Source organism: Bos taurus, chromosome 19 (genome assembly GCF_002263795.3).
Source record: "Bos taurus isolate L1 Dominette 01449 registration number 42190680 breed Hereford chromosome 19, ARS-UCD2.0, whole genome shotgun sequence".
NCBI lineage: Eukaryota > Metazoa > Chordata > Mammalia > Artiodactyla > Bovidae > Bos > Bos taurus.
This window is the reverse complement of record NC_037346.1, coordinates 22,860,044-22,873,110: the sequence shown is the minus strand read 5'-3', so window position 1 is coordinate 22,873,110 and position 13,067 is coordinate 22,860,044. Positions and strand designations below refer to the sequence as shown.

Below are 13,067 nucleotides of genomic sequence, written 5' to 3'. Positions count from 1 at the left end.
AATGATTTTTAAAAATGCAAAAGCCATTCTTAGGCCACATATGTACAAAGAAGAGGCAGCAGGCAGGATTTGGCACACAGGCTATACAGTCTACAGGTTCCTGATAGAGACAGAAGTTTGGCAAATCTAAGTAAGAAATCCAAGGCAGTGGCACCCCACTCCAGTGTTCTTGCCTGGAAAATCCCATGGACAGAGGAGCCTAGATGGCTGCAGTCCATGGGGTTGCTGAGGGTCGGACACGACTGAGCAACTTCACTTTCACTTTTCACTGTCATGCGTTGGAGAAGGAAATGGCAACCCACTCCAGTGTTCTTGCCTGGAGAACCCCAGGGACGGGGGAGCCTGGTGGGTTGCCGTCCATGGGGTCGCACAGAGTCGGACACGACTGAAACGACTTAGCAGCAGCAGCAGCAGCAGCAGCAGCAGCAGGGGAAAACGCCCCCAAATTAGAAACAATGAAGGGGTGTAGCCAAGAATATAAATTTGTTTTAAAGTTTATAGCAAATATTTAGTACAACTTTAGATTATTGAATTTGAAAATACTAAGTAGACAACTTTGTAGAAAAATAGAAATTGCCTAAATTTTTCCAGAGGGAGGAAAATGCTTTAAAAGTCCAATGATTATGGAAGAAATTGAAAAAGTTATCAAAATATTTCCATAAAAACAAGCCAGACCCACTCTTTTCTATGTGAGTTCTTTAAAACTTTTAAGGAACACATTTAGCTACCTTTTAAAAAGTACCTTTCAAGGAACAGAAAGATATTTTTATCTTTTTTATACAATATAAACATTATAAAAATATCTAAAAATATAATGATACTTTATATCATTTTTATACATTATAAACTCTTCCAGGACATGGGTACAACCTAGTACCTTTTCCCACTCATTTTACAAAGCCCAGAATAAAAACTATAGACCAGTCTCACTTGTGAATATAGATGCAGAAACCCTGAAAAAAAAAAATCACTGCTATGTCACATCCAGCAGCTTATTAAAGGAGCAATCATATATCACCAAGTAGAATCTCTTCCAGAAATGCAAGGATATTTTAATTTGGAAAGATATAAAAGAAGGCTTGGATAAATGCAGACACATGCCATGTCCTGAGAAGGAAAGACTAAAAAATGTAAAAATGCCGATTTCCCTGCATTGACCTAATCAGTATAATGCCATTTCCAGTGAAATCACGATTGGATTTTTCTGAAACTTTGACAGTGTCCTAAAGTTCTTCTTGAATAACTGGGTAAGAATAGCCTTTTTAAAAAAAAAAAAAAAAAAGAATAGCCTTTTTGTTGTAAAAAGTACTGAAGGGACTTAGTACTACTAGATTTCCTATCAGCATTGAGCTACAATAATTAAAAGCAATATGGTACTGATATGGTAGCCCCCCAAAAGTATTAGAGTCTTTCCTCAAGTCGTTAAAAAATTAAATATTTAAAAATTAAACCATAAAATATCTAGACAAAGATAAGTGAATTTTTACATAATTTTAGGCTGGTCAGAGAAGCTTTCTAAAGTGTATAATACCAAATTTCAGTAATTAGAAGATAGCTAGATTTAACTTAAATGCCAAATTTCAAAAACACTATAATCAGAAAAGAAGATAGCAGATGTAGGTGAAAGAGGCCCTTGAAGGAATGAAAGTGCTGGATGGGGAACAGTGAGTTCCTGTTCTCTCACTCTAACCACTAACTCTCAGTATGAACTTGGGCGGGTTACTCAACCTCTGTGGGGGTCAGTACTCTGATATGGATAATGAGAGGACTAGGTGAATCTCCAGGCCTCTAGGGGAGGCTGTTTGCAAACATGACCACAATTTCTGTGGTCCCATCCTTATATGTTTACTCCGTTTGAACTTGACACTGCTTTTTCTCCCATCCAGAGGTGGAGCCTGTTTCCCCCTGCTGAACCTCAGTTTGATCAGTGGAGTGCAGTAGAAGTGATGTTATGTGACTTAATGAATCTAAGCCTTAAGAGACCTTGCAGCTGCGATTGTTAATTCTTAAAATGATCATGTGGACTGTGAACAAGCCTGGGCTAGCCTCTCAAAAAACCACATGCAGATGGTTGTAATCCTGAAGGTAATCCCAGGCAAGACTAGCAGAAAAAATATTCAGCTGAGCTCAAGCAAAGTTGTTGGCACACAGCATTGTAAGAAATGAAATAGTTGTCGATTTAACACTCCCCACCCCCCAAAACCCATAAAGAAAAATGAGAATGTGAGTGACAAAATGAGAACATTCCCAGCAACTGTGCAACTCTTAAAGTCAACTTTTACAAATGGACATAGTGATGGAAATGTTCTAAAACTGGATTGCGGTAATGGTTGCACAACTTAGATTAATTTCCTTAAAATTGTTGAATTACACTTAAAATAGGTGAGTTTTATGGTATATAAGTTAAATCTTATGTATACATAAGCAAGCACTTTATCAAAGTAGTAATAAAGATGATCATTTCTAACCTCTCTCTAGTAATTTAAGCAAGATACCATTTTTTTCCCTATCAGATTGGCAGAGTTGCTTTGTGTTTTTTTTTTAATTATAGTATACATCTCAGGTTAGAGTATAAAGAGATGGCCATGACATACTAAGTGAAGAGAAGTAACTTACAAATCACTACATGTACCATGTTGCTGCTGCTGCTAAGTTGCTTCAGTCGTGTCCGACTCTGTGGGACCCTATAGATGGCAGCCCACTGGGCTCCACTGTCCCTGGGATTCTCCAGGCAAGAACACTGGAGTGGGTTGCCATTTCCTTCTCCAATGCATGAAAGTGCAAAGTCAAAGTGAAGTCTCTCATGTTGCTAGTTATGTTAAAAATTCCATATTTAGGGCTAGAAAGAAAACTTATATAATGCTCCAAAACCTTATAGCTGACTGAGAGTATTATAAATGATGTTATTTTCTCTGTAATTTGCAGATTGTAAATTTTTTCGGACTCCCATGTGTTTCTTTTATAATTTCGTTTCTTTAAACAATAAAAAAAGTTCACATGATAAGAGCATTTTTTAAGGCACTTGATACATACTGCAAAATTGCCCTCCAGGAAAGTTGTACCAGTTAACACGCCCACAAGCAATGTTCACTTTCATTTTTGAAGTCAATCTAATTTTGTCTCCGTCTGCTAATATTTCTAATCTTATTTCATTCCTTTTTATTATTTCTTTGGGGTTCCAACACCTCCCAGTTTAGTGTTCTCATTGAATTTCATTAGCAGCTGTTTCATCAGTAGCTCAGAAGAAGGATTAAAGTGTTAACTTGGATGGATTTTGACAAAAACCTATAAAAACGTATGTTATTATCTTTGCATAAATCCTATTTAATCATAGTTCCTCAGGAACCTCTCTTTGGCACTTATTTGAAGGAATAGAACTGGCCACCGATGAAACTCCAGACCTCGGTATGTGCAGATCTGTCTGGGTAAAACTGGCATATTCATGGTGTGTCTGGGTTCAGGTCATAAAGGGGATTAATGAAGTTCTGCAGAGGTTCAGGTCAATTCACTGCCCTTTCACTCTTCAGCCACTGGGAATCTACCTTTCATGGGGATCCTTGATGACTTGTTTTACACAGAAATTTCATAAATATCTGCCATAAGTTTTATGAAGTTTCATAAAATATCTGCCAAGAGAGGTATATTCCAAAAGTATTATAAATGAATGTTTTTTCTTTACTTGAATCTCATTTTAAGTGTACTAAGGATATTAGTGAGCTGCCCTTTCCGTAAGATAAAGAATCGGTCCCTCTTTTTTTGTTTTTTGTTTGTTCTGTACACAAAATGTCAACAGATTTGCTTAAGGTACCTACACATTCTCACTTTCTCTGATCTCTGCTAATAGATGACTAATGCAAAATATTGAATAACTTTTAAAATCAATACTTAATTTTGTCGAGATAATTAGAGATTCAACTCTGACATAAAATACTCACCCCACTCAGTTGCTGGGCCTACTTCTGTCAGAGGATAATCCATAAATAATTCACGAAGCTGGCATTACTCACGGCATTGTGATAATTTTTTTCTGGGAAAATTTTAGCAGCTGTTCTAATATAGATTGCCAGTTATCAGTAGTTGGCAATGCAAGTCAACTCTTAATTATGCAGAGGCTGATTATTCAGACTACAAACTGTTTGTGCCCTGTGCTGCTCCTTCCTGCGGCCTCCTTACCTTTTAGCATTTCCACTGCTCATTAGCACATTTACCAGAAGGTAGGCCTTGGACAAGGCAGGGGGAAGGATACTAAAATCAGTTATGCATTTAGGAGACGGACTAATGAAAGATTTCAATACAGTGTAGAACTGTTGACTAAAATGGAGTCATTTGGATTCCCTGTGAGTTTTATTTACTTGTTCTAATTCTGGCTCTCCACAGCAGCAGGTAATAGAATTGTCTGCAGAGAGACAGTATTAGCCCTATAGCTAATGTTTTCCTTTCTAGAACATTTTCACTTGATGGTTTATATTTTCTTTATTTCATATGTGCCTACACCCCATTATTTGGTGGTTGGTAGATTGAGACTCCTGGCTTATATGGTGATATCACAATTAAGTGATGGCTTATCAGTTTTCCAGAAAACTGAAATTTCCCTTTCAAGTACCAGTATCTTTCCTATTTCAACCAGCTTTGTTGGAAATACGATCTGCTCGTGCTTACACCAAGGCTTCGGAACGCAGTTGAAACCTTTCGTACACTCAAGGTTGTGTGTACTGTGCATTCTCCTGATACGTATGGCTGTCACAAAAATCCGTGCAAGCATGGTGTGAGTCTGAGAGCCTCTGGTTAAGTCAGATGTACAGTTGTAGTAAAACTCGGTGGTGCTAGTATTTTTGTTTGCCCCAAGGCTATTATCCTTGTATAAGTTCTGCCTCCTCCCCAGTCTGTCACCGTCTCCTTGGTCGTTGTCAGAAATCCTGCATCTTATTAGTTCTCTGTTTCTGGACTGTTGTGGGCTGAGAAGCTGAATAGCTATGCCAATTAGAGTTATGGCTAAAATAAGAGCAAGTGGGCCTTCAGGAGAATAGAAGAATTCACATATGAATATAAGTGGTTGAGCCTTGGTGCAGAAATAGCCTCACGACTCTTTTCCACCACTTCCTTCCTAATTTTCAGTCATGTGGTTAAATTGCTGATTGTGTTTCAAAGAAGAGGTTGCTTGGGATATGGAACTGGAATAGACATAGCCCAGGACTTCCCTGGTGGTCCAGTGGTTAAGACCCCACACTTCCAGTGCAGGGGGCACAAGCTTGATCCCTGCTCAGGGAAGTTCCACATGCGGCAAGGTGTAGCCAAAAAAAAAGTGATTCAGAGATTTTTTTTCAGTGAGAACTACTACTGACTGATATCCCATCAAATTGGGACAAAGAGCAGAATAAAGAGGTGAGCATAAGAAATAACTCTAGTTTTTTAAAAAATAGATGATAGGCCTGTTTAAGATAGCCATTAGGTTACCTGTTCTATTAACCCCCCAAAGACCAGTTAAACAAAAGCACTTGGACTATCAAAGTCTTTAGGAAGTCACCTCAGCAGGTGCTCCGGTTTCCATGTCGTCATGAACATTATGCAACTGTCTTGTCTAGAAGGCTCCCTACTGATAATTCCTTTTTTATTATTTTCTACAAATTCTAATCTTTGGATTATTTTGGGGGAATTGAGACACAGTGGTTAGGTTCCCGGATTCTGGTGGACTTTTCATGTGCTCATTTGCTTTGCTTCCTGGGGACCAGAGTTAGCTCTGAGTCACGCTCCGTCTGATTTATATCAGATCCGGCTTGTGGAACTCTGACTCAGCCGGGCTTCAGGCCTGATCACCCAGCTCATCCGGCTGGAATGGAGGGCGAGGCCAGGATGAATGTCCTGACACATTTTTCCCCTGTCTCCTCTTGCACTTTCAGGATCTAAAGAGAGCCTCATTACTGACACCCGGCGGGTGCGCCTTGCCACGGCCCTTTTCCCTGTCGTCAGCCTCCTGAACCATTCCTGCAGCCCCAACACCAGCGTGTCCTTCATCGGCACCATCGCCACCATTCGGGCATCACAGCTGATTCGAAGTGGGCAAGAGATCTTGCACTGCTATGGTGAGCCGTCCATCCTCCCCGCTGCCCACCTTCTCCAGCAGAAAAGGACGGGGTGAACTCGCATGGGCAGGCCCCAAAGCAGGTGCCTTCATCTGCCCAGGGAGGGTTGTTTCCTGGTGGAGGCGGCACAGAGCTCCTCACTAGGCCCTGTTGTGTCTACACTACGGTGTGTCTCACGGCTTGATCCCTATAAGCATCCTATTCTGAAAATGGACTGGGAACAACTTCTTGGCTTCTTTTCCTTCCTGTCCCCATGACTGTGAAGCCTGTTTCTATAGTTACACCCGTGTTTGAGTAAAAGGTACTTCTCACATGATGTGTGATTACCAGACCCTCCACTAAGCTGAAGTCTTTTTTTTTTTTTTTGACTGTGATGTGCAGGATCTTAGTTCCCTGACCAGGGAGGCAGCCCGCTGTCCCTTGCAGTGGAAGCTCAGAGTCTTAACCACTGGATCGCCAGGGAAGTCCCCTGCAATCTTTTAAGCAGTGTTTGGTGCTCTCTGGGTTTCAATATTGGCCAAGCGTGGTCTTTCTGCAGGACCGCATGAGAGCAGGATGGGCGTTGCTGAGAGGCGCCAGAAGCTGAGGTCTCAGTATTTCTTTGACTGCGACTGTCCACCTTGTGAACGTGAGAAGCAGAGACCCTCGGCGGGGCCTGGTCGGGGAGCCTTCCGTTGTCACCGTTGCAGAGCGCTCCTGCAGGTGAATCTTTCTCTCTTCTCGTGGCTTTTCTGGGACATCAGTTATCCAGCTGAAAGGCCTGAAATCTTTAGGAGGATGCCTTTGGGACTTGGAGGTGCTGAAAGCCATACTCTCTCTTCCCCACACCTTGATCACCCCCTACAGGAACCATAGGGAAGGGTTGGGATTCACGCTCTTTCTCCTGCAAAGAGCAGAGAATCCCACCTAAACTAAGTCAGGGTTGCTCCAGTGAATCGCGAGGAAGTCCCAGGTCAAGGGCGCTTCAAATACACTGTGGCCCAGGGGCTCAGGGAGCGTCACCAAGACCCAGTTTTTCTTTCTGCCCCTCAGCTCCATTTTCTCTGTTATTTAACCCAGTCTCAGAGAGACTTCCTCCTTGCCGTGGCCGGATGGCTGCCTTTAGCTCCAGCCTTAGACCCTCCCAGTCCAGAAGGGTAAAAACATACAGACTCTAACAGAGATGTGGGCAAAAATCATACTGCGTTTCATCAACCCAATACCTGTGGCTGGAGGGAAATCAGAGGCACAGAGATTCCCTCCAGCCATTTGGGCCAGAGGGATGGGCCATATCAGAGCTGCCTGCTCCCCGCTCAGCTCCCAGGTACTGACTGAGGAAGGGTGAAAGAGGACCCTCGGGAGAAATCAGGGTGCTCTTGCCAAATGGAGCCATGGATTCTGGCATCTGAAAAACAGCTAATGTCTTAGGGGACCTGTAGGTAGAACATGGAACTGGTTTTATTGTAAAGCTGAAGTCACAACAAGCCCAGCGTCAAATGTGGGGAGGCCTCACCCAGCACCTTTTCCTGTTGGTTTCCTTGTGGCTTTTTCATAACCCCTGGAAATATGTCTGTCATCCAAAGTCCTAGCCCCAGAGAGAAGTAAGAGGAACTGTAGAAGCCGGGTGGGATACAGTTCATGGTGTCGCAAAGAGCCAGATACAACTGAGCGACTAACACACAACACAACGCTAATATGGAAAGAGACTGTGGTCTGTACCAGTTTTAATTTGGTTGCAGAAGCTAAATCTCCCACAAGGCTCAGCTCCTGCTTCTGCTAAAGTTGCTGCCATCAAACCGAATCCAGATTCAGTCCCCCTTGGTCATTGTATGCTACGGCAGGAGTCTCCTTGCCCCACAGGGTCAGAAGTTCTGGAGTGATGCTGTAGGGTAAGCACGTGCAGTGTCGCTAGCTGACTCGGGTCAATAAAGAGAATACTGACTTCTGCAGGGAGATGATGTTCTGAGCTGCAGCGGCCCAGCTTGTATGGAATCAGTCAGCAGAGACCTCCTGGTCTCCCGGCTACAGGACCTTCAGCGGCAGGTGGGGGCGGCCCAGAAGCATCTCAGAAACGGCAGACTAGGTGAGAGTGGCTCCCTGCTTCGGTCCTCCAGCCCCTTCTCTTTTATTCAGTCCAAGTTCACCTTGATCTCAAGGATACTCAGTGAAGATTGAAGCGTTGAATTTAATTATCCCCCTGCCAGCCACAAGATGGCTATGTAGGCCAGTGAGACCAAACCCTTACCAGTTCAGTTTGCATGATGTCCTTGAAAAAGGGCCAACTGATTTAAGCTGTTGTTCTCTTAGGCATCAGAGAGTTAGTTAAAGACTAACGGGTTATCTCTGACATCCGTAATCTTTGTGCATATCCAGAAGCTCAATGTCACTTACTTAAGTTCTGGAGCCTCGTGATCTAATTTCCCAGAGAAACTGTTCTGCACTCACCAGAGCCTGTCTCTCATCTACAGAGCAGCGGAGCATGTGCCCAGTGGGTTTAAGTATCCTGCTTTTTCCAGAAAGGGAGTTACAAAACCCCTCATTATCCTGGAAAGCTCTGCCTTGGGGCTTGACGTCATGGGAATTTATTTACCCTACTTTTTATGAAAGTTGACCTTTTTGCTTAGATTTCTGAGTCAAGAGAAGTAACGACCATACATGGAATGTAGCCATCCCACTTCAAACTGAAGTTGGAAACCCAGAGCACATGTGGGGAGGCCTCACCCAGCACCTTGTGCTGTTGAAAGAGAAAACATAAGAGAACAGCTTTATTGGACCCAACATTGCGGGTTGATCACAACCCAGGGAGACAAAGTGGGATTTCCACATTCAGGCCCACCCATAGAGGATTTAAGGGCTGGAATCTCATTTCTAAGACTGGATTTGTGTCTGTAATGAGTCCACTTTCCTTTGAATTGATAGAGGTAGCCATTCAGCTGTTGCTGGGGTGTCAGAGTGATGCCGAGAGCTTCCTGTCTGCGGAACACAGCGTGGTGGGAGAAATCGAGGATGCCTTGGCCCAGGCCTATGCTGCCTTAGGTATGGCCTGTGTCTGTATCTTCCGCTCCGAGGAATGAACCTGCCTTGTGTGTGCGGTCGTGACCTTGGCCTTGTCTGGTTGGGTGTCTCTCAGTCTTCCATCTGAGGCTGCTCTCCCTTCCATTCAGCTTTCCTTTCCCAGAACAAGTTCATCCACAGCTGACTGTGGTTCTCATCTGGATCCAGATCTTCCTCTCTTTGCAGGGGACTGGGAGAAGTCAGCGACCCACCTGCAGAAGAGTCTTCAGGTGGTGGAGGTCCACCATGGGCCATCCAGTGTGGAGATGGGCCATGAGCTCTTCAAACTGGCCCAGGTCTTCTTCAATGGGTAAGTCTTGTTTCGTAGCACTTCGCCAGGCCACATACTGATTTTATACTAGGCTCTTTTGTGTGTTCCTTTTTGCTCTCACAGCACCCCACTGCTCTGTAGAAAAGAGATGAGGCTCTGATGAGGGCCGAACAGTTTCTCTAGGAAATTAGGTCACGCGGCCCCTGGAATGAAAATAAAGTGAAACGTCTTTATTTCCCCTTTAGGAACGATCCCTTCCTTCTGTCCTGCTGACACATTTGTTGCTTTAGAATTTCCTCCTGGGAGATGCGGGGAAGCTCTTAGCTCTGAAGGGAGTTTCCCAGGGAGAGGTTGCCTCAGGCTCCCCGCACCCCATGCCCACCGTCGTAGCAGCTCTTAGCCATTCTTCTCGGTCCCCTCCCTCCCTCGGGTGCTCATTCTCAGCACCCTCACTCCAGGCCCTCTTCCTTCTTCCTGGTCCTATTTTTAAAGCAGTTGTAATCAAGCACGCGTCTTCTTGCTCCCTAGGGGACGTCTGGCAATGTCTGAAGACGTTTTTAATTGTTAGGACTCGGGGTGGAGGCCAGAGATACTGTTAAACACCCATCAGTGCATGGGCCAGCAGCACCTCGACCCCCCAGCTAAGAATTATCTGGCCCCCAGATGTCAATATCGTCAAGGTTGAGAAACCCAGCTTTGCAAGTTGAAAGAACAGTAGGGTTGGTGAGTTGACGGCCTCATCCACTTTTGTAACGGGGACCATTAGGAGGCCCTGCTGTCAGTATTTCTGGATGGAATACGTCCAGCCTTGATGAAGCTGCCATTGGTGTGGTGAAATGTTTGAAACTAGGTCCTGGGACTGTGTGGTGGGTGGGCCTGATACCCAAGACATAGAGGCAGCCCATTCGGTCAGAGAGAGGGCAAAGAGCTGCAGAATCAGATCACAGATGGACTTGGTGTCTCTTGAGACAAAGACTCCTGAGTAAACCTCAAGTAAATATAGGACCACGTGGTCACAAAGACTCGGACTTGACTTAGCAACTGAACAACAACAGAAATATCGGATGAGTGCTTTGAGACCTGCCCGTCTCTCCGTATCCTGGAATCTTTGTACTTTTTTTGTAACTTTCATTTCAAACTCTGCCTTTCAGTGTGTTCTGTGAGTCTTATCTGCCCTTCTAGACTATAAGGTTCTTGAAAACAAAAGTTATGTACTCTGCATTCTTCGCAGGATGTGAGTAGGCCCTCCACTAATCTTTGCCTGATTGAATACATGGGTTCACTCCTCTTTACCTGCTTTTGGTTCAGGTGTGCAGTACCCGAAGCTCTGAAGACAATACAGAAGGCAGAGAAGGTCCTGTTGGTACATTATGGCCCTTGGAATGACGAGATCCGGGAGCTACAAAAGATGAAGTCCTGTTTATTGGACTTGCTGCCCATCCCTGTGGGACCTAAGGAGTAGGGTGGGATGAGTTAAAGAGGGTCTGTTGCTGCTGAGCTGTCACCTAAAATACAGGACCTGCCTGACAGTCACAAGCCTGGTGTACGAGATGGGGAAGGACTTGGAGAGCATCGCAGTTAGAGACAGGCTCACCTATTTTGATGGATGTTTTTTGAAGTAGTTAACTACTCTCCAGCACAAACTCCCATTTCCCAGAAAAGACTTCAAACTGGTATCTGGAGAGCCTAAGCCCTTTAAAAGGATTTTAGCTGGTCTGCAGGCATCTGGATGTTAGCCTAGGGTTTTGGCTAGACGCCACCTCTCTAAATGATGATGTCGGCTTCACTGGAACATTCCTATGGTTTCTAGCAGTAATGAAATGTTGTGTACCAGTCCAGTGGGAACTTTAACTCTTAATAGTTGTGTTGTAATTGAAAAATAGTTATAAAGCCAGAAGTCAGTGAGGCTCCTTACCTCTAGAGAGACAGTTTCATTTACGTTATCTAGCTTCCTCAAATCCTTTGTTTAATCCAGTAGCATATAAATCATGAATAGAGAAATAAATATGGGGCCATTTTACTGTTGGGCTAGGATGGCATCTCTCAATGTGTTTTCTACTAGTTTTCCAGTCCTTGTTCTCTGGATTTCACTGTATATTCTTGGCTGACTCACTGACCAAACACTAATAAGATCAAGCTTGTAGCGAAGGCTTTATAACACCTCCTTTCTGAGTTATGTTTATTAGCAAACCTGAAAAGAGATCGCTTTTTTTTCCTATCTCCCCAAGCAGGCAAATGAAATACAGACTATGTAAGTACTGAAAAGGGGGAAAAACAGCTTCAGAAGATGCTGAGGGTGTGGGCGTGGCTGCTTGTGGTTTCAAACCTAAGAGACAAGATAGGAAGAACTGTTGTCTGCCTGGCTATATAGCACTGCTCTCAACATTTTTGGCATCAGGGACTGGTTTCATGGGAGACAGTTTATCCACAGACCAGGAGCAGGGTGGGGATGGTTTGGGGATGATTCAAGCACATTATGTCTGTTGTGCCCTTTATTTCTATTATTATTACATCAGCTCCACCTCAGATCATCAGGCATTAGATTCTGGAGGTTGGGGACCCCAGTCTAAACCCCGTGAGGAGGCCAGAGTCTCTGGATCTGAACCCTGGGTTCTCTGTCACCACTGGGGACCAAGTGGTTCAGATGAGTTAGTTAGTGGAAAAGAATTCACACTGCCTGGAGAGCTTGCCCACCCCAACCATGCCCAAGAAGTGCCTGGTAGTTTATAATGCCAGTGCCCTGGCATTTATAATCAGGAATTGAATGGCCTTGACGCTGCCTGGCAATAGCTTTTCAAGAAGCTGAGTGTTCAGAACATGGTTTCCACTCAAACCTTTGAATGAAGGGCAGGCAGAATCTCGTTTATCTTCCTTTCTGCTAATTCACTGTGGCAGAGGCCATGGCCAGTGAGATGTTTGGGTAGAGCTGACTTTCAAGAAGAAAAATTTAGTCCTGTGGCTGCTTCTGTAGTTGTTCTGTTCTTGAAACACTTGGCACGTTTCAAGTTCCTGAAAAAAAGGTTCCGCTGTACTTAGTAAAAGAGGCCCACTTCCTTAAAAAGAATATGGGTAGAATTTTACATCACAGACCTCATTCTTATGTGAACTAAAAGCTTTCTTTAAATGCTCTATAAAATAAAGAATTATTTCCTGAAGTTACAGGCTTCCTCCCTGATCTGTCTGCATGTTAGCCTGTGTTGTCAGGTGACATTAGCTTGACAAGGGGGTTATCTGTGCTTGATTCAAGACCTAAAGTCCAAGACTTCCCTGGGGGTCCAGTGGCTAAGACTCCACACTTGCAAAGCAGGAGACCCAGGGTAACTAAGATCCCGCATGCTGTGTAGTGTGGCCACAAAATGAAACCCTGAAGTCCTGTGCTTCCCAGGTGGTGCCAGTGGTGAAGAGCCCACCTGCCACTGCAGGAGACAGAGAGATGCGGCTTCAGTCCCCGGGTCAGGAAGACCCCCTGGAGGAAGGCACGGCAACCCATTCCAGTATTCTTGTCTGGAGAATCCCATGGACAGAGGAGCCTGGCGGGCAACAGTCCATAGGGTCGCAAAGAGTCGGGCACGACTGAAGCAACTTAGTGTGCAAAGTCTTGTGTATTTAAGAGCTGGCTCCACTGATTGTAGAGACAGGAAATCTCTTCCCAGGGGGACTGGTGTCCTGAAGTGTGAACCCCC

General features: G+C 44.4%; 1 protein-coding gene across 4 annotated transcripts in view; it reads left to right on the top strand.

Moving 5' to 3' along the window:
* Positions 1-13,067, top strand: part of SMYD4 (SET and MYND domain containing 4) — a 54,228-nt gene that overhangs the window by 26,866 nt on the left and 14,295 nt on the right. For 2 of the 4 annotated variants that reach the window (XM_005220096.5, NM_001205733.2), the window contains 6 exons: positions 5,898-6,080; positions 6,619-6,782; positions 8,010-8,142; positions 8,979-9,095; positions 9,300-9,423; positions 10,693-12,539. In XM_005220096.5, the coding sequence (XP_005220153.1) occupies positions 5,898-6,080; positions 6,619-6,782; positions 8,010-8,142; positions 8,979-9,095; positions 9,300-9,423; positions 10,693-10,846 (875 nt within the window). In that variant the 3' untranslated portion in view covers positions 10,847-12,539. The other 2 variants (XM_059877955.1, XM_059877956.1) reach the window with 2 other exon arrangements.